The 21,552-nt window shown below is 46.3% G+C and overlaps 1 protein-coding gene across 3 annotated transcripts in view; it reads left to right on the plus strand.

Moving 5' to 3' along the window:
* The first annotated feature begins 3,061 nt into the window (after nt 1–3,061).
* Nadk (NAD kinase) overlaps nt 3,062–21,552 on the plus strand; it is a 29,548-nt gene continuing 11,057 nt past the window's right edge. The window contains exons 1-3 of one of the 3 annotated variants that reach the window (XM_031379757.1): nt 3,062–3,164; nt 17,702–17,906; nt 20,026–20,109. In XM_031379757.1, coding sequence (XP_031235617.1) covers nt 17,728–17,906; nt 20,026–20,109 — 263 coding nt within the window. In that variant the 5' untranslated portion in view covers nt 3,062–3,164; nt 17,702–17,727. Of the gene's footprint in view, nt 3,165–4,323; nt 4,570–4,612; nt 4,796–17,701; nt 17,907–20,025; nt 20,110–21,552 lie in introns of those variants that run through there. The other 2 variants (XM_031379758.1, XM_031379756.1) reach the window with 2 other exon arrangements.

Genomic DNA, 21,552 nt, shown 5'->3' on the forward strand with positions numbered 1-21,552 from the left:
TAGGCCTGGACATGGCAAAGAGAATACAGCGAAGCCCCTTCTCTTCCTACCAAACGACTCTGTAGAGCTCTCTGCACCCTGTACCCTTTTCACCTTTTGTATTTAATTTTAAAGTCAGTGTACTGCAAGGAGGCTGGATGCAAGATAGATCCTATATTAAACTGTACTGTTATTTAAGATGTAATAAAGCAGTTTGACATGAGGGACTCTGGTGTGATGGTTATTTGAGGGTCTGTTTCAGTTTGTGGAGGTAGCTTTGTGCCCCAATTACTGATTCAAGAATTATATAATGTCATGAGAGACCCTTATAAAAGTGTCAGCTCAGCTGAGTGCGGTAGTACACACCTTTAATCACAACACTCAGGAGACATGGCCAGATGGATCTCTGAGGTTAGGACCAGCCTGATCTACTTTGTAAATTTTAGGACTGCCAAGCAATATAGACACTGTCTCAAGCGGGTGTGAGGGATCAGCTCCTGGGAGGTTTCTGGTACATATCTCAGGCCTGCAGAGCCACATGTTTTTCAGGACAAGTGGCCTTTCATCCTCAACATCTGGGCCCTGTCTGTCATCTCCTGTTTTGGCTAGTACCAACCAGCTGCTTTGGCTTCCTCTTCCTCTTTTTCCACTAAAATATCTGAGGACCTGCCCCTCCAAAGACACTTTCCTTTTGACTAAGCAGCATTTCCTTCTTAGTCAGTAAAAGTTACTGTATCTTGAAGGAGTGAGCGTCAACCCCTGAGTTGTTATACTGCTATTCCAGCTTCTGACACCCATTCCACTGCAGTGCCTGGTTATTAGCTTTATGATTTTAAGTAAGTTTTCAGGTTATAAACTATAACTAATCTTCAGGCTCACATCCTCTAAACACTGACAGGGCCAAGCCACATTGTTTGGACAGTGGTAAGAAAACAAATCCATCCAGGGTCAGTGGTGCCCCCTCAGAACGATTCCCCTGATGCCACACAGCGTTGTGTGATTAGCAGGTCAAGCAGATAGGTTTGCCTACTGAGATCCTCCCAGTCTCTGAAACAAATGTGTTCAGCACACACACCCAACAACTTTGCAAGTCTTTACCTACCTCAACTGAAGTCTTTTTGATCTGGAGGGTAAGGCTATGTCCCCAACTCCACCTTCTCTCCTGGAAGCCATGTCTTAACCTGCTTCTACCCTACCTGACTACAAGCAGGCGGGAATGGACTGAGGTCTGTCTGTCTCAGAAGGTGTGTCCTGCTTCTCAACCAACATCCAGGCCACTGCCCACTTGTTTAGCATGCAGTCATTGAAAACATGTCCACTTGAATATGTGGGCAGCATTAATGACCAAAGAGCATTCAAAGAAGGAAGAAAGACCTGTTGCTCAGGCTAACCCATGTATATCCACCATTAAATATCACTCATGCTCTGAAAGCTGAGGTGCCAGAGTGCTCTGCGTGTCGTCACCCAGCCTGCTGCCCATGGTAGGAGTACACCTGTTCAAGTGCACACAGGCAGATAAGAGGCTGCTATATCTTAGACCCACTTTGGTTGTGTCCCCTCATTTGCCTCCAGCATATGGGCTGATACCCTTCCATGACCCCAGGATTCCAATTCTGTTGGCCTGTAGAGGGAGCCACCTCATTTGCCAGATACTATAGGCTGGGATCCTGATAAAAGACCAGAAGAGGGCTGTGCTGGCCTTGGTCCAGCTTGCTCCCTCTACTGTTTCCTTTGGCTCCTACTCTCATACTGCTGTCACTGTGCCTCTTTATTCTCAGTACAACCTGGCACCCCCAGCATTCTGTGAGACCACTCCAACCCCTCACAATCCAAGAGCTGCCAGCATTCTTTCACCTCTGCCTCTTACCGGCTGAGCCACCTCACCAGTGCACCATACCCCCCCCCACACACACACACACACACACACATCTGTTCCTAAGTACCCTAGGCAAGGCTCTACTCTGCTGCACCCAAAAAGTGAGTGCCTGGCACCTGTCTCACTAATTTGGCTGAAGAAGGGAAAAGGTTGCCCCTCACCCACCCCAATAAAGAGACTCTAGCTCCAGATGGTGACATCAGTATTGGTCTTTGCCTATGCCAAGTGCACTTTTGGAGGATGGACAAGATAACTTTGTAAGTATCCTATGACAATCAACTTTCCTCTATAATACACTCTTCTGGTTAGCTGTCACCTTATTTAAGTACTGGGCAGCCTTCACTCAGCAGTTTGTCCCACCCTGGTCACATGAAAACAACTTCCCACTAAGGCAAAACCCGAAGAGGTACAAGGCCCCCCCCCCCATATCTGTGCCTGAGAGCTAACCTGACCAGACACACACACATATATCCTGGGGTGACAACCTGACAAAGCACAGGCTCCTCATTGTTCGTTTCCCTTATCATTTAGCCTTTGAAGAGGAGTAAGTCCAGGTATTGTAGGCCTGAAACAAAGATGTGTATAATTGCCTTGATTTCTTCCTGATACCTCACTCACCCCCTGTGACCTTTGATCTCCTGCCATTTGAAGCCAGCCCAAATTAAACACTCTTAAGAGTCTAGTACCCTCTTGCCATTTCAAGCCATTGACCTGGTTACTGCCATTAGCACAGTGGTGGGAATGAACACTTGGTATCTGAGTCTGCAATCTGGTGGGGCCCTGTAAGACATTGCACAATGTCAGCTTTGTTCCTTCCTCTGAAATGGAGAAGCCACCTACATAGTTCAGGCCTTGGCCCTGCTGTATAAAAAGGGTTTCCCCAGCAACCACTGGATATCTGCTATTTTAAGGCTACACAGGTTACTTGGTGTGTGACCTTGGACAGTAGACCATAGACTGGTTCGGTGCCTTTGCACAAGAATGTGACTACTCCCACTCTGGATGTCTCTCTAGCCCTGGCCATGTGCCTGCCATTTACCACTAGATACCAATCAAGCATTATAATACAATATGAGCCAGGAGCACAGTTACAGAGCCTTTGGTGGGTGTGGCTGGAATTCACTCTGGGGAAGAAGTTAGGCTTACAAAACTCATGAGGAAGTTACAAAATTTAAGAAGTTCCCGCAGATTCCTACATCCTCCTTACCCACAATTTTGTGTCCCCACTGCACTGATGTGTTCTTTTTGGAAGGACAGCACAAATACAGGTCTCAGGAGTTCCCACCAGAGAGCATCCTGACTGCAGCAGGTATGGGGGCTGTGGGGGATGCCTGGAGACTGGGCTATACAGGAAAGGCAATGGCAAGATGCTAAGTCCTGACAAAAGTAGCATAGTGTGAACATCTTAAAACCACAGTGCTGGGAGCCAGGGGACTGCAAAACACCTACTGCTTGCACTATGCACACTGCTGGACCTGATGAATGAACTGGGTGTCCACTAGTTCAGCATACCCCTGGATCAGCTATAAAGTTGTTAGTGGCCTCCCTCCTTCCCTGCTCTTAAAGCTGTGGGTGAGGCACGCTGTTTACACAGTCACTTCTCAACTATCAAGACTTTTTTGTCTTGTTTTGTTTTGTTTTTTGAGACAGGGTTTCTCTGTTGTAACCCTGGCTGTCCTGGAACTCACTCTGTAGACCAGGCTGACCTCGAACTCAGAAGTCCACCTGCCTCTGCCTCCCAAGTGCTGGGATTAAAGGTGTGCGCCACCACTGCCTGGCTTCTTTCTTTATTTTTCCCTTTTTGAGACAGGGTCTCTCACTATGGTACCCCTGGCTGGCCTCGAATTCCTAGAAATCCAGAGCTGTCAGCACTGGGATTAAAGTAGTGAACCACTTTTTCAACCAGCTGTTAGGTTTGTTACTTTCAGGCTCAAGTACTAGAAGCCTTGCCAATTGCCAAAGGGTGTCATGTCAGGTCACTGCTGGTGGGCCTGAGAGCCATATGAGCGCTGTCACCTGAGTTCTGCTACCAGGTGCGTGCGTTGGCCATTAAGAACAACATGAGAACAGGAGCCTGTCGCGAAGCCCATCTTCCCACAAAGCTGGGCCGCGTTGACCACATGGTCCTGGAGTGTGACGTAGGACAGGAATAAATAAATATCAGATCGCGAGGCAAGGAGGCAAATCAAAAGGAAAGAATCTGGTGGTGCTGAGGCAGTCAAAGCCGGGGCCGTCGCCCCTTCTCGGCTACGCTTTTTTTTTTTTTTAATTCCCTCACCCTCTGTCCCCTCTACTCCGCCTCCCTCTTCTGCCCCGACTCCTCCACCCTTTGTCCCCGCCCACTCTACCGATCTTCCCCTCCGCTTCTTAGTCTCCTTAGTTCCGTCCCTTTCCAGCTCTGGGCACCGCCCTTTTGCGACCTGTCCCTCCCCCACTGTCTGCCCCTCCTCCTCCTGGTCTGCCCCACCCCTCCTGTGCGGTCTTTCGCTCCCTTGCCTCCATCCCGTTCCGCTACGCCCTGTTTCAGCTCCTTTGCCGCGACCCTTCGGCTCTACCTTTGCCCCGCCTCCTCCCTCTGCCCCGCCCACCTCCTCTCGGCCCCGCCTCCTTCCTTTGCCTTGCCCCTCCCTCTTCACGTCTCTCTCCCATTGCCTCTGATCCTTGGCCTACAAAGGGTTTTGAAATACCCGAAGTTTGAGAGCACGTCTGTAAAGGTGCGGCTGCGCCGCTTTCCCCACGTGCCTTGGGGCGCATGCGTACGGGCTGCGCTTGCGCACTGACAGCCGCGGAGCAGCGCTGCTTGGTGGTGCCAGCCTCTGGACTGAGCGGCCATGGGTTGGCGGGCGGCTGGGTCGCTGAGAGCCAGGTAGCAGTAGGGCAGCAGGGACCGCTGGCTCGGCCCAGCATGTAGACGTCCACGCGGGCGCACGGCAGCCGACGGTGAGTGCGGGACCTGGGGTCGCCCTCTGCCGGGAGTCACTTGCCGGGACCTGTGGAGACCGGGTCACCGCGCCGACCCTGCCCACCTGCCCGAGGCCAGGTGCTGGTGGCACTGCTGCGCCTCCCTGCGACCGAATGTGGGTTGCGGCCAAGATGACGCGTGGTCTGGGGGAACGAGCCCAGTGGACAGGTCTGAGGATCCGGTCCGGGAATGGGTCTGGGGGACGAGTCAGAGGTTCGGGTCCCAGAAGAAGCCAGGTAGGCCGCCGTTCCGTTCCTGGCCAGTTCAGCGCGCCGCACCGCAGCCGACTCAGCTCCATTGGTCTTCCAATGGAGCCTTAGCAAGCAGGAGAGGCCTTGGCATGTGAAACTTCAGAAGCTAGTGCAAAGTAGTCAATCAAGCGTTTTGTAAAGCAATCGAGGTGTGAAATTCTCCAAAATCCCATCGTAAACTTGGTATCCGGTACTTGTCAGAAACTTCCAAAGTCCTGAAGAGTCTGTAGAGACGTTCCTAGAGGCTGACTTTCTTGATGTCATACTCACAGGCCGCTTGTCTTGGCCTCTGGCAGGTTTCTTAGTTGTGGGAATAGGGCGTGCCCAGCACAATCCCAGGGTCTGACTTTGCTTGGCCAAGATCCGGCGTCTCTTTCCAAGCAATGGATTTTCTCTTGGCTTTGATTCTGAATAGCAGCTTGTTTTTCTTTTTTTGTTTGGGAACATTCTCTGTTTCAGTTCAAAACTTACTCGTTTGGCTTGGCTCTTGAGAATAGTGTTTTTCAAACTTTCATTTATTTCATGTATCACTGTCAGTTTCCACAGGCCGGAAGCTGGCATGCTTGCCTTAGTAATTAAAAGCACGGCACCTTCCCTCTCAACATAGCTCTTCTGAGCCTTTAGTGACCTGTCCTTTGGAGTATACTTGTCCTCAGCAGTGACTTCACTGTGACTTACACTGCCCATCTTGGGCTCTGGAACAGCGACAGGTGTCATTATACAGTCTGATCAGGTAGCTTCATTTGGAGGTGGCATCTCAGAATGCTACTGCATTTTCTCCTTTGTAGACTTATTTATTAAATATTTATCGATAGAACTTCGGTTTTATCCTTTTTTTTTTCTTTTTCGTCTTGTTTGAAGTGCTACAGATCCAGCCCAGCTCCTCACAAAAGGGCTGTCCCACCGATCCACAGTCCATCCCACACCCCTCCTTTTGGGTAGAAGTGGTTAACAGATAAAGCAGCAGTACTTTTTTTTGTTTTGTTTTGTTTTTCGAGACAGGGTTTCTCTGTGTAGCCTTGGCTGTCCTGGAACTCACTCTGCAGACCAGGCTGGCCTCGAACTCAGAAATCCACCTGCCTCTGCCTCCCAAGCGCTGGGATTAAAGGCATGCGCAACCACCGCCCTGCAAAGCAGCAGTCCTTAAATGAATAGTTTAGCTCTCTAGGCTTCACTTGGAGAATGAAGAGAAGCAAGTGGCTTTCTTTTACTTTTTTTTTTTTTTTTAATGGGAGTGAACAGGGACTTGCTACTGCTCGTGTATGGAAGAACTTCCAAGAGTTGGTTTTCTCCTGTCTACTACGTGGGTTCCATGGATCAAACCCAAGACATCAGGCTTGGCAGTGAGTGCTTTTACCTACGACTGAGCCATCTCTCTGATCCTTCCTTTGTTTTTGGACATAACCTCATGTATGCCAAGCTGATTTCTAATTCCCTGTATAGCCAAGGGTGACTCTGAACTTCTTGTCCTGTGCGTACCTCTGCATGTTGGGATTACAGGCATGAACCAACCATATCCAGTTGGGCTCTTTCTTATTTTAATGTGATGTTGGGATGAAGCCCAAGGCTTTGTGTGTGCTAGCACTGGACCAACTGAGTTGGTTTTTTTTAGGCCCCGGTGGTTTTACTCATGTTTATGTAGGGTGGAGGATGGAGTTTCAGACAGTGTTTCTCTGTCCTGGGACTCTGTAGACTAGGCTGCCCTTGAACTCAGAGATCCCCTGCCTCTGCTTCCTGAGTACTGGGATTAAAGACATGTACCACCACCACCAACCGAAGCCCCACTCTTACTTTTTTTTTAAGACTTATTTATTTATTTTGTATATATGAGTACACCATTGCTTTCTTTAGACACACTAGAAGGAGGGTATTAGACCCCATTGCAGATGGTTGTGAGCCACCATGTGGTTACTGGGACTTGAACTCAGGACCTCTGGAAGAGCAATCAGTGCTCTTAACCACTGAGCCATCTCTTCAGCCCCCACTCTTAATTTTTCAAGATCTATTTTATTTTGAATTTATGTGTATACATGTGTGTGTGTGGTTATTATGTGCACATGAGTATGTGTGCCTTGGAGATAGGAAGAGGGTGTCAGATCCCTTAGAGCTGGAGTTACAGATGGTTGAAAGCTGCCTGATGGTTGGGAAGGAAACTCAAGTTTTCCAGGAGCAGCAAGAGCCTTTTAACTGCTGAGGCTTCGCTCCAGCCCCTCAGGTGTTGGAAATGGATTCATTTTCCATCTTCTTTACCTCGGATCTGTCTGTTTTCAGGTGTTGCAGCAAGAGCGAGATCTGTGCAAAGTACTCAGCATTTGGAGGAGGAGCCTTGGGAGGACAAGAGGGTGGGCTGTGATCTCAGGCTCAGCTTTCTAGGACTTATGAGATCTGTTTACAGTTATCTCGTGGCTCTCTTCTGAAGGCAGAGTCACTTTCAACTCCAGGAAACCATCCTTATTGTTTGTGATAGTTGCTTAGCTTATCATTGTCCTCTATTCTGATCCGTGGCGGCTAGCCTCCCAAGAGCACTGCATTGGGAATAAGTTCATGAAAACAAATGTTTGGGTTAAGACAGAGAATGTACCAGCAATGTATGCCAGCGCCACCCACAGTGCAGTGGGAAGAGTGGCAGCACCTGACCACTTAGCCTCCTTCGGGTCTGTGAAGCTATTCCACCACCAGGTGGGTTTTGTGATCTTGTTCCTTAGAAATTTCCAGAAGTTCCAACACACTCCTCTGACCTCTCTGCTAGCTTGTGCATCATTTATTTGTAGAAATGAAGTAGGTATTAGGTAATCACTAACCCTGGACATTGTGGCTCACAGTAGTGATACTAACATGGTCATAAAACAAATGAGCAAGAACTTGAAACTCTTCCAACTTGGTATGAAGTTAAACATTTCCCTGTTGCTTTCACTAATTTTCCTTCTTTTTATTTTTTTCTCTCTTGCCCATTTCTTCCTTCATTCCTTCTATTTTTAAAGACTCAGACTTTTTTAACACAGATTGCAGTCTTACTTCTGTATGCTGAGCTCTTGGGTCACAGGTGGGCACCGGAAATCTGCTTTGCTTTTCATTTACTGCATCTACATATATTTGTTTGAACTTCACTTGGAATTGAACTTGTTTGTATTAAGTTTCTTGTGCTGACTCTCTGTGAGTTCGTGCCTGTCTTTGGTTCCTATTGTACATGAGTTGATTGACATCTTGATGTCTTTCTTGCTACTTTCATAAGTTCTTTTTTTTTTTTTAAAGTATGTGTAAGTAGCTGTCTTCAGACATACCAGAAGAGGGCATCAGATCTCTTTACGAATGGTTGTGACCTACTATGTGGTTGCTAGGATTTGAACTCAGGACCTTTGGAAGAGCAGTCAGTGCTCTTAACAGCTGAGCCATTTCTCTAGCCCCTTTCATAAGTTCTTTAGGCATACTCCATAATGGTGACTCAATGCTTTTTTCCAGGCCAGCCAAGCTACTCAACAACAAAAAATCCCAACAAGTTTCCCTAAGTGTACCCACCCCTACCAGCTGTCTTAGTATCTACTAATCTTGCCTAGCCTTAGCTTCCATTTCACTTTCTAGACCTTGCTTGAATAGTTACCTAGAGAAAGGTTGGAGACAAAAGACTGTAGAATTAAAAAAAAAAAAGGGAAGAGGAATGATGGTTCAGTCCCAACAACCTTTCAATCCCAGGGACCCTCAGGGTAAGAAGAGAGAAGGGATTTGTGAGCTATCCTCTGATGCCACATGCAGATGTAATGCAAGTGAGCATGTGTGCACCAACCCATAAGTAAATAAATGTGTCTGTTTATTTACTTGTTTATGTTTTTTTCACTTTTAAAACTTTTTTTTGGGGGTGGGTATTCAAATCAGGGTCTCTCTGTATAGTCCTGGCTGTCCTAGAACTCAATCTGTAGACCAGGCTGGCCTCAGTTTAGAGAGCCATCTGTTTCTGCTGGGATTAAAGGCTTGATCTCCTGGTTTATATTTTTCATTTTTTCTTTTCTTTTCTTTTTGGTTTTTCGAGACAGGGTTTCTCTGTATAGCCCCCGCTGTCCTGGAACTCAGTAGATCAGGCTGGCCTCAAACTCAGAAATCCATCTGCCTCTGCCTCCCAAGTGCTGGGATTAACGGCATGTGCCATCACTGCCTGACTATTTTTAATTTTTTTGAGACACAGTATCTCTGTGTAGCTCTGGCTGTCCTGGAACTCAGTGAGCACACTAGGCCTGGCTTCTTTTTTTATTCAATTATTTTGTTGTTTCTTTGTTTTAAGACAGGGTTTTTCTGTGTGAGGGTTTTCTGGCTGTCTTTAGTCCAGGCTGGCCTTAAACTCAGAGGTTCATCTGTCTCTGCCTTCCAAGTGCTGGGATTAAAGACCACCACCTGGCTCTGTTTTTATATTTTCAAACAGTTGCACTTTGTAGCCTTGAATGGCCTGCAACTCACTATGTAGACCAGGCTATCCTTGAATACAGAGAACCACCTGCCTCTTCCCCTCAGTACTGGGATTAAAGGCATTCCTCCACACCAAACAACTATAATTTAAAAAAAAAAAGGCTTGGGGCACGATAGATGAGTCATGGTTAATAGCACTTGTTGCTCTTATAGAGGAAATGGGTTTGATTCCCTCTGCACCTATGTGGCAGCTGTAAACTCCAGTTCCAAAGGAGCCAGCACCCTCTTCTGGTCTCTATGGGAACAGCATGCACGTAAAAATAAATCTTAATCTGTTTTTGGTTTTGGTTTCTTATCTAAAGATTTATTTATTTTTTATATATGTGAGTACACTGTCGCTGTCTTCAGACACATCAGAAGAGGGCATCAGATCCCATTATATATGGTTGTGAGCCACCATGTGGTTAACTCATGTGGGAATTGAACTCAGGACCTCTGGAAGAGCAGCCAGTGCTCTTAACCAATGAGCCATCTCTTCAGCCCTTAATCTGTGTTTTTAAAGGCTCCAAGGTTGGATTGGTACCTGAGAGCCTAGGTGGTGGCCACTCTCTCTTACCTTGAGAAACTAGCAGTCCAACCCTAGTGGACACATAATAGGGTGATGTCATGTTCTCTCAATGATCATTCCTCTGCACTTTGATTCTCACCATAGTGTGGGTCTTAGTCTCCTCTCCTGTGAAATGGCACCATAATCCACCCACACAATGTGTTTGCATAGCAGGATAGTCTTGAATCCTGTCTTCTACATGTTCTTTTTATCTCTGTCTCCAGCAAACACAGAGCTAGAGCCTAGGAAACCCAACAGTCCATATCTTCCAGTTGCTTGGACAAAGGCCAAGTGTAGCATGTACCAGGGTCTGTAACCTAATGACCAGGACAAGGCTGTACGTAAGCCTGGCCACATTCTGCTAGTCTCTGTGGGGTCCTTTCTGACCTAACTTGAGAGATGCCTGTGGTACCTGTAATATGTGTGACATGCTGTCATTTCCTACCATGTCAAATGCCAGTGTGGACACTTGCTCCTAGTACAAAGTCTGTATGTGATAACTGACATCTTGAGAAAACAACCACTCTGCCCTGAAATGACCTAACGAGGCACTGTGAGGAAGGTCAGCACCGCACAGAAACCCCACAGGCCTTGGCCAGCATAACCCTTGGACTTTTACCAGGCAGCTACTTTCTAATTTTTAAAGTTACACTTGTTTACTTAGGTATTGTGTATAAGGATGGGGTCAGGGGGCTGGTGAGATGGCTCAGTGGTTAAGAGCACTGACTGCTCTTCTTGAGGTCATGAGTTCAAATCCCAGCAACCACATGGTGGCTCACAACCATCCATAATGAGATCTGACACCCTCTTCTGGTGTGTCTGAAGACAGCTACAGTGTACTTACATATAACAATAAATAAATATTTATAATAAAAAAAAAGTAGTTTGTGAACAACCACCACCAACTACAATTGTTTAAAAAAAAAAAAAAAAAGGATGGGGTCAGATGTATACAACCTGTCTGTGGAAGCCAAAAGGAGTCAGTTCTCTTCTTCCATAGTGTGGGTCCAAGGGCTTGAACTCAGATCCTCACACTTAAATGTCAGTGTCCAGGAGTGGACTGAACTTTTGGAGGCTAAGACTTGGGCATCTGGGAATGGAGAGAGGATGAAGGACTACATAGTGAAGCCTTGTCTCAAAAAAAAAAAAAAATCTGTTAGTATATGCATGTATTTTCATTTTCTTTTTTTTTTTAAGTTTAACTCTTTATTTGATAATTTTTGTTTTGTTTGTTTTTTTTTTTAAAGATTTATTTATTTATTATATGTAAGAACACTGTAGCTGTCTTCAGACATTCCAGAAGAGGGCATCAGATCACATTACGGATGGTTGTAAGCCACCATGTGGTTGTTGGGATTTGAACTCAGGACCTCTGGAAGAGCAGTCGGTGCTCTTAACCACTGAGCCATCTCTCCAGCCATTGTTTGGTTTTTTTAAAGATTTATTTATTTTATGCATATGAGTACACTATTGCTGTCTTCACACACACCAGAAGAGGGCATAAGATCCCATTACAGATGGTCTTGAGCCACCATGTGGTTGCTGGGAATTGAACTCAGGACCTCTGGAAGAACAGTCAGTGCTCTTAACTGCTAAGCCAACTCCCCAGCCCATATTTTCATTTTCTTATCAGTGTTATACAAAAAGTAAAATGAGCATGGCAGCATAGGCCTGTAGTCCTAGTTACTAGGAAGGCAGGGACAAGAGGACAGGAGGATCACAAGGGCAAAGACTGGATTACAGGGTGCAACCCTGTATTTAAAAAAGAAAAAAAGCAAGGCCTTGGTGGCGCTTGCCTTTAGTGCCAGTGCTCTAGAGGCATGCCAGTAGGATCTTGGAGTTCAAGGGCAGCCAGGGCTGCACAGAAAGCCTGATGTGAAAGCCAAAAAAGGAAAAAATAAACACACATAATGGGTTGGGAGTGTAGCTCAGTAGTAAGTACTTATGTAGCAAGTATGAAGCCCTAGGTTTATACCCTAACAACACACACAGGAAAAGATTTTAAAGGCCATCGTGATCTCATACCTCTAAAAGACTGTTTGGGCCTGCACATCTGTAGTGTATTTTGGGTTAATATTTATTTATAAGACAAAACGGTTCAGTTTTCAGTCTATCCATCTACTTACAACTACTTGAAGGTTCTTTATTGAATCACTTCAGCACCTTTATCAAGACCTTTAGGCTAGGCTAGGGTGTGTCTCAGATAGCTGTCTACTCACAGCACACACAGTGGTTAATGTTTTTTCTGGATCCTCTGTTCTGTTGCTTGATCCTGGAATTGAGCAGTGTGCCTTGTGCTAGGTAAGCACACCACTACTGGGCTATATACTTTGAGACAGAGTTTTGTTAAGTGACCAAGGCAAGCCTTGAACCTGTCATTGTCCTACCTCTGCCTCTCAAATAGCTAGGATTGCAGGCCTATGCCACCAGCTCCAGATGTTTTGTTTCTTTGCTACATAGACCTAGCTGGCCTCAGATTTTCAATGGCTGTCTCCTGCTTCTGCCTCTGCCTCTCAATCCTTATTCTGATTTATTGGATTTCAGTAGGTGGGACACAGAAATTGTCGTTTAACAAAATAGATAAATAAATAAATAGATAAATAAAGTGATTGTAAAATGTAGCCAGAGTAAGAACCACATCTATTCTCTCACCTTTGACCTTATCATGGACTCCATAGGCTGGTCTAAGGTCACAGGTCTTAGTTGTCTGGGCTACTGTAACAGCATCACAGACTGGGTAGTTCAAAGTAGTTGCATGTTCTCACAGTCCTGGAGGCTGGAGTCCCCCTCAGTGTGGAGAACTCTTCCCCAGCACTCCTGTGCTGCTCCTGGTGGGCAGGCCTAAAGTGGAGGAAGATCTCTGATACCTCTTTAAAAGGCACTAATGAACCAGGGAGTGGGCAGAACCAACCTCGGCTACAAAGCAAGTTCCAGGACAGCCAGGGCTACCCAGAGAAAACCTGCATGTTGAGGGGAGGCACTAGTGAACATTAAGGCCCCACCCTGTGATTCATTTCCTCAGAAGCCCTTCTCCAAATACAGTCACAGTGGTAATTAAGGGTTCATGATAACTTCAAGCATGTCACTGGGCCTGGTGGTGCAGGCCTGTTATCCAAGCTACCTCACAGGCTGACGCAGGAAGATCACAAGTTCAAGGTGCTGTGTAGGTAACAGAGATTGTCTCAATAAACTAAATCAGCTGTGGTGTGGGTATAGCTCACAGGTGGAGAGGGTCCCTGCTGGTGTGCACTAATCCCTCATGAAGAGGTGAGAATGAAAACCTGGGGCGGATTGACTTGTCGACCTGGATCAGACTCCAGGGAGTGTAACAACAGGCAGGTTATTCCCTGATATTATTATTATTATTATTTTGTCTTGTTTTGTTATTCAAGACAAGGTTTCTTTGTATAGCCCTGGCTATTCTGGAACTCACTCTGTAGACCAGGCTGGCCTCAAACTCAGAAATCCACCTGTCTCTGCCTCCCAAGTGCTGATGCTATTTAAACTCAGTATAATTTGGAAAAAGTTTCCTGGTGTAATACAATCCCGGGTGCAAAAGGTACAAAAGGAAGTGTAATGACATCGCAACTCAACTCAGGGTAGTGTCATTTCTTCAAAGAACATGGGTTCTAGAGGTGTACTGCCTGTTCTGGCTTCAGGGCCTAAGTCTGGTCTCAGCCGTGTAATAGTGGAGAGGTCATTTGGACCATTAGCCACTTCTGGTCCTGGTTGTAGGAGTTTGATATGTCCCAACTGATAATGCAGATCACCAGTTGTTAATCACGTCCAATTCTCAGCTTTCTGGTGGAAGAACAGGTTTTTCATCTTTCCCATTGTGTGTTTAACACTCCTGGTTTCTCTGGAGACCTGTGGGTGCAAAGACCTTTGTGCTGTGCCCCCAGCAGTAGGGTACCTGGTCCAATGGGGGTTCAGTCCCCATTACTGCTGGGGGAGGGGAGCATTTAGACTACAACACTAAGTCATCTGGGATTTACACTAACTTCCTTTTTTTTTTTTTTCCCAAGTCAGGGTTTCTTTGTGTAGACCAGGCTGTTCTCTAACTCAGAGATCCTCCTACCTCTGCCTTCCTGTTGCTGGATTAAAGGTGCATGCCACCAGGCCCAGCTGCTGCTCTTCTACAATGGAAAAAGGTTTGTTTTTTGACACTGTGTGTTTTTTATTTACTGTGCAGTGATTTCCTTATTAAGAATGGGTTATGGGCCGGGCCGTGGTGGCACACACCTTTAATCCCAGCACTTGGGAGGCAGAGGCAGGCGGATTTCTGAGTTCGAGGCCAGCCTGGTCTACAGAGTGAGATCCAGGACAGCCAGGGATACACAGAGAAACCCTGTCTCGAAAAACCAAAAAAAACAAAACAAAACAAAACAAAAAAAAAAAAAAAATGGGTTATGGGCTGGAGAGATGGCTCAGCAGTTAAGAGGGCTGACCGCTCTTCTAAAGGTCCTGAGTTCAATTCTCAGCAACCACATGGTGGCTCACAACTATCTGAATGGGGTCCGATGCCCTCTTCTGGTGTGTCTGAAGTCAGCTACAGTGTACTTATATACATTAAATAAATAAATAAATCTTTAAAAGGGGGGCGGGGTTATGTTGAGTGCCTGCTTGTAGCACACACTCCATCCAGGCCACTAGCTATTGGGGACATTTTTATATCAGTGGTCCTCAGCAGGAAAGTACAGTTCTGCTGCTGGTGGTGGTGGTTATAAGGGTGTGTGTGGGGGGGTGGCTTTTGGTAGTCAGTTCTCTCCTTCCCTGCCTTAGATTCCAAAGACTGAACCCAAGCTTGTCAGCCTTGGTGATGGGCACCATCACTTGCTGAGCTAATCTCACTAGCCTACACACACACACACACACACACACACACACACCCTTTTTTGATTTACCTATTTTGATTTTATGGACATTGGTGTTTTGCCTCTGTGTGTGTCTGTGTAAGGGTGTCAGCTCCCCTGGAACTGGAGTTACATCCAGCTGTGGGTGCTGGGAATTGAACTCTGGTCCTCTGGAAGAGCAGCCAGTGCTGAGTGCTGCTGAGAGATCTCTCCAGCCCTTGTTTTGTGTTTTTGTTTTTGTTGTTTTGTTTTGCCCCGTTGCAGGCTTCCTGAAGTCTGGGGTTGTCATTTACCACAGCAAGGCACTGGGCCTGAAATCATGACCCTGTTTCCTTCCACCAAAATTCTTTCTGAAGGTTTCATTTGTATAGGGTGCACATACATATAGGTAAGACACATACACCTAAAATAAAATAAATCTTTAAAAGCGCATTATTTAAAGTCACCTTGATAAGGTTCTCAGTGCAGCACAGCATAGGGTAAACACCTGTAATCCCAGTACTCGGGAAAATCAGCAGTGTCATCCTCATCAACATAGTGATGTGTGAGGTCAGCTGGGACTACATGAGACCCATCTCAGAAACAACCCTGTCCCCCCATAAAAAGTTATCAGTGTGTCCTAGTTAGCATTAACTTGACACAGCCTAGTCTCAAAGGACTTATCAGGTTGGTCTATGGGTATATAAAGGATTCTCCTGATTATTGGTGTAGAGGAATCAGCCCATTGTGGGTGGCATCATAACTAGGCAGGTGTTCCTAGGTGGTTATCTAAGGAAGCTAGCTGAGCACTAGAGCAAGCCAGTGAGCAGCTTTCCTCCATGGTTTCTACAGGTTCCTGCCATGGCTTCCCTCAGTGATGGACTGTGACCTGGGTGTGGAAGCCAAGTCAGTCTGTGTCTCTCAAGTTGCTTTTGGTCAGTGTCATATCACAGCAACAGGAAAGAAACTAGGGCACAGTTCTTCCAGTCCCTTGACTACAACTAGTTTAGTACAGTTTCTCTGCAGACTCTGCTGCTTTTTGTGTTTCTTCTTTTTCCTCTTTGTTTTTGATTTGTTTTGTTTTTGAGACAGGAAATGTAGCCCTGTCTGAACTAGAATTCTTAGAGCTCTCCTTGTCTCTGCTGGTCCCCTTTGTTTGCTTGTTTGTTTATTTGTTTTTGTTTTTTATGGAGACTGGGTTTCTATTTTGTAGCCCTGGCTGTCCTGGAATTCTCTCTGTAGACCAGGCTGGCCTCAAACTCAAAGATTTGCCTGCTTCTGCCTCCTGCTTTCATGGGTTTTCTCAACATGCCTTGCCTTCTTTGTTGTTTTGTTTTAGAGACAAGAATCTTAACTGAAGCCAGGCTGGCCTGGAGCTGACAGATCTGATTGCCACTGCCTTCCAAGAGAAGGGAATAAAGGCTTGTGCTTCCTCACCTGACTTCTACTGTGATCATTTTATTCTATTTCTCAGCTTTGTTAGTTCACTTCTATTCATCCTTAGAAAATCCAGCTCAGTTTTAGGCAATGAAATGAACTTTGGGTTTACCTGGTTTTACCACCTGGATGTTTCCCACGTGGCTTTCCATGATGACCTTGGGCTTTGGTCTCTAGCTGTTTGGGAGAACTATTCAAACCTCCCAAATGAATAGGCTGTTTTTTCTTTCCCCAATTCCTTTCTCTTTCCCTGATTTTATTGAACCATGGTCAGAACTGTGTATCTTCATTTGGGACCTGAAATTTTCCTTGGAGATTATTACAGTTCAATTCTGATAACTTCCATCAGTACTGGACTGAGCTCACTGGCTTTGTGGGTCCATACATACCCTAGTACATGACCTGCTTTCTTCAACTGTTAGAGATTGAAAAGTATCTTACTATACTGTTGTCCATACCACCAATTTACATTTTGATCTTATTTGTTTGGCTACAAGGGCTGCTTTGAGGTGCTGTGTGCACCTGTCCAGGGACTATTTTGTCTGTCTCGTGATAGAAATGCTAACACTCTGCCTTGGTTGTTTTGTTTTTGTTTTCCAAAGATTTATTTATTATTATACATATGCCTGCTTTCAGGAGCACAAGAGGCAGGCGTCAGATCTCATTACAGGTGGTTGTGAGCCACCATGTTGTTGCTGGAACTTGAACTCAGGACCTTGAAAAGAGCAGTCAGTGCTCTTACCTGCTGAGCCATCTCCCCAGCCCATACTTTTGTTGTTTTGTCCTTACTCTGCATTATCTTTAGAAGGTTCAGAAACACCAGTGAGGGTGAGGTTGTACCTTGGACATAGCTAGAATGTGCTGGGCCCTGGATTCAGTCTCTGAAACTGGAGAAAAATTACAGCAGGAAGCATTCAGAGTTCTTAAATATTTTTTAAGGGTGAAAGTAGCCTATTTTCCAAAACTCTGGAAAATGGAAACCTGGCAAGTTGGTTTTTTGTTTGTTTTTTTTTTTTTCCTGTTGCATGTGACTTTACTTAGGGAGTCTGTTTTCTTTTCACTCAGATATGGACAGCAGTGACAAATGATCCCAACCAAGTCCAGGGGTGAATTTATTGACATTACTTACAGGAAGGAGCCTGGGTGCCTCGGGCAGCTGTACCACCATAGTTTAGCTGACAGAATTGACTGTTTATATACCTTTAGGGAGGAGAGGAGCCTCAGGAATCTTCCCCTCCTTCCACAGGACTTGTCATGAAGGTCTTCTTGTGAGAGCCAGATATCACACCCAACATTTCCCTGGATAGTGAGCGCTGAATGTTATTGCTGCTCTTGTAACTTGCTTTATTTTATCAAATTAAGGCACCAGTGTTTTTCTCATATCAACTATGGAAATGGAACAAGAAAAGATGAACCTGAGTAAGGAGCTGAGTCCTGACTCAGCCTCATACAACTGCTCAGCATGTCATGGGGATGAGACCTGGAGCTACAATCACCCCATCCGGGGCCGGGCCAAGTCTCGGAGCCTGTCAGCCTCACCTGCCCTGGGCAGCACCAAGGAGTTCAGGTAGGACCAGGAGTGCTCCCTTTTCCTCTCATGCTAGGAGGGACATGGTAGGATCCTTACAGAGGACACAGCCTGTATCAGTGTGGATCATCATTGCTTAGTGTGATTTGCCCATAGGGTGGAGCTAGACATTGCCCAAGTGGTGCTGACCTTAGCAGAGGGAAACACTGTCCACGAGACTTGTGCTGGACACTTGTTACCAACTGGCCTATACAAAATACAAGCCACATCATGTTTTCCTTTCTGCCTCAGCACAGAACCACCCAGCCAGAGCCATGCTGAACTGGGGGTAAGCTGATAGGAAAGTAAGGATGTGCTTAGTAAAAGAGGTGCTGGTGGAGAAGAGGCACTGCTGTGACGTAAAAGCCTCCACTCCTTACACGCAGGGCAGTCCCTTGCGCACATTGTGGGCTTCTGCTTTCTTCTGCTGCTGCATAAAGCCTCCAAGGAAGGCCACCTGATAAGAAGCATGGGGTTCCACTGGCATCAGGAGGTACTCTCACTCCTGGGGACAGTAACCATGCTAAGTCTTAGATGAAAGCTTGCCAGAAACTGACACTGGCTCCAGAAGATGGATCACATCTGTGAAATGTGACAGTGGGCTTTCTGGTGAGGAGCCACTTTAAAATCAGGCAGGCAGCCTTTTCCATGAGATAGAGTGACCTCACAGAGCTCCCACTTAGTAGAGGGACAAGGGGCTACTGCAGTTGTATGTAGAAAGCTTTCTCTGTGAGAGATGGCTGCACAGAGGCCAGGTGGCCAGCACCTTTGCCCTGGGCACACAGCTGATCACAGTGTGGCCTCTGTTGCCTATGCCTTCACCACTATGTTTGTGCCTGCCAACTTAGGACATAATTGCCTGCATTTCTGGTTTCTGCGGGGAGGTTGGACCTGTGAGAGTGGCCATAGGTCAGAGCAGCTTCTGCAGCTGGTGGCTAATGTCCTGGAGCAGTGAGCATACAAGCAAGTTTGCCGGTGCAACTATTCTTCAAGGGGGACAGGGGGTACCAGTGCTGACTCTTCTTTTCTACAAGCCCCAAGTTCCCTTCTGAGTTTCTTTAAGTCCCTACACAAGTTGATATTTGTGATGTTCTGTATAACCTTTCAAAGGCTTATGTAAATAACCCAAGCTTAGCAAGAGATTCACACTTGTAATCTTCGCACTTAAAAGAGTGAGGCAGGGGGATCACAAGTTGAAGGCCAGTCTGGGCCATATTGGGAGGCCTATTATAAAAAAGGAAAAAAAAAGGAAAAGCTTTATGTAAAACTCCAGCACTTCTTTAGTTCAGAAAGGACTGTAGCAACCAGACTTCTCTCCAGTTGTCAGAGGGCCAGGCTGGCCAGGTTCCATGACCCTGGACACTGCCTGCTCCTGCAGAGACAGGGCAGTCTTTCATCTGCGTCATCAGCATTGGAAGACTTTGTGGCTTTGGAGACAGGCAGCTGGGAAGCAAGTTTGAAGGCTACTCTACTAACTCAGTGTTGTTCTCTCTGGGCTAAGAGGAGTTAATGAGGCCCCAGAACCCTGAGTGAGTGTCCCAAGATGAACAATCACAGTACTATACTGTCTAGGTCTTGGCCTGCTGCTGGCCCTGGTCAGGGCAGGCTGCAGTGAACCTTTGTTTGGATGCTCAACTGGCTGGGTCACTTTTTAGGAGGAAGGCTGGGTTGCTCAATTGGTAGCTATGTTAGAGACGCATGTGCTCCAGAGCAAATATTTCTGCTAGAACGTTCATCTAGATTATTCAGGGTGGTGCCAGGGTTTGACTCCCGATTATAGCCCACAGACCTGCTGAGAGGTACTGCCTTGGGTCCTGGGCTCCTGAAAGACCAGTGTTTTCCTGGCTCTTACTAGACTTGTGCCTTCTCTGATTTGGGATCAGTGTCCACGGAGCCTGTCCAGGTCAGCTTTCATGGCTCGTTACTGCCATGAGGAACCTGGGCAGTAGTGAGCTCCAGCCCAGCATCTTAGACCAGGGCAGGGTCTGCTGGGCCTGCCACGTGAATGTGTGGATGATGGGGCTACTGTCATTTGGGTTTCTTGGAGTCTGACAGGGCCATGTCTGTTTTGCTTCCTATCCCCTTCTACTTTGACACTAGTCCCCACTATGCTCCACAGGAGGACCCGCTCTCTCCATGGGCCGTGCCCGGTGACAACGTTTGGACCAAAGGCCTGCGTGCTGCAGAACCCACAGACCATCATGTGAGTTTACCAGAATTGTGGGGCAAGGGGTGTTCCCTGGGAGTCTTATGGGGTTGCCCTGTGCAGGATTCTGAGTTGTTTAAAACAAAAGCCAAACAGGTGCTTTCAGAAACCATCTGTGTTCATAGACTCCTAAGTGGAGACTCTTAGCTGTTGGTTTCTCCCATGGCTTCCAGAGGCAGAGGGCAAATTCTGTTTTGGTACATACCTATACTCTGGCACTCGGTTTGAGGCAGGAGGATCTCCAGTATGAACCAGCTTGAGCAGTTAGTAAGATGTCAGCCTAGAGTCAGACCCTGTCTGAAAAGCAAAAACACATAAACCAGGGAGAAAGAGAAAAACAATGGTGAGCTGAAGGCTGTGGCCACATGGGACTGGGTTCCCTGACTGTGCCCATCTGCACAGGTTAAATAGGGACAGTGGGAGTTACTTGGTGTTCTGTTTCTTTCCTTTTTTTAAATATGTATGTGTGTGTGTGTATTTATATATATGAGCACTCTATGTGCATATATACTTGTATGACAGAAGAGAGCATCAGATCCCACTGTAGATGGTTGTAAGCCATTATGTGGTTGCAGGGAGTCGAACTCAGGACCTCTGGATGAGCAGCAGTGCTTTTAACTGCTGAGCCATCTCTCCAGCCCCAGTTTTCTATTTCTAATGATGAGAATCACATTCTAACAGGTATCTCCTTTAATTGTACCAAGTGTAGAAATAGGAATTTTCTTTTTTTTTTTTTTTTGTTTTTTTTTTTTTTTTTTTTTTTTTGTTTTTCAAGACAGGGTTTCTCTCTATAGCCCTGGCTGTCCTTGTAGACCAGGCTGGCCTTGAACTCAGAAATCCACTTGCCTCTGCCTCCCAAGTGCTGGGATTAAAGGCGTGCGCCACCACTGCCCGGCAGAAACTTCTTTGTTTTTTTAACCTAATTTTAGTTGCTTGAAAGATGCTTCTCTTTGTTCGTGTGTATGTTTGAACTGTGGGTTTGCCATGCTAGAGATGGGACCAGGACTTGCCCATGACAGGCATGCACCCTACCACTGGCCTCATCCCATCCTGTGTGCTCCTCACAACCCTGTCCCTGGCCAGGACAATGCCCTGGAATACAAGCTCCCTGAGACCTTAGCAGTTAGTATATCTTACTGGGTTACACCTGATCCTTATCTCTGTCAACCCAAATTCTGGTTAGCATTGGATATTTCCAAAAGAATAAATGTTTTGCCCTGTGTTCTCCACAGTATCTAGCTGTGTTTTGTCATGGGTGAAAAAAAAAATCCCTCAGGTGGGTTAATACTAGTACTTTATAATGGTATCTGGGCACTGGCGGCTCACACCTTTAATCCCAGCCCTCAGGGATTGGGAAGCAGAAGCAGACAGTCTAATCTACAGACTACAGAGTGAGTTTCAGAACAATCCAGTATGTACACAGATAAACCCTGTCTCAAA

This window comes from Mastomys coucha, unplaced genomic scaffold, assembly GCF_008632895.1.
Source record: "Mastomys coucha isolate ucsf_1 unplaced genomic scaffold, UCSF_Mcou_1 pScaffold18, whole genome shotgun sequence".
Classification (NCBI taxonomy): domain Eukaryota; kingdom Metazoa; phylum Chordata; class Mammalia; order Rodentia; family Muridae; genus Mastomys; species Mastomys coucha.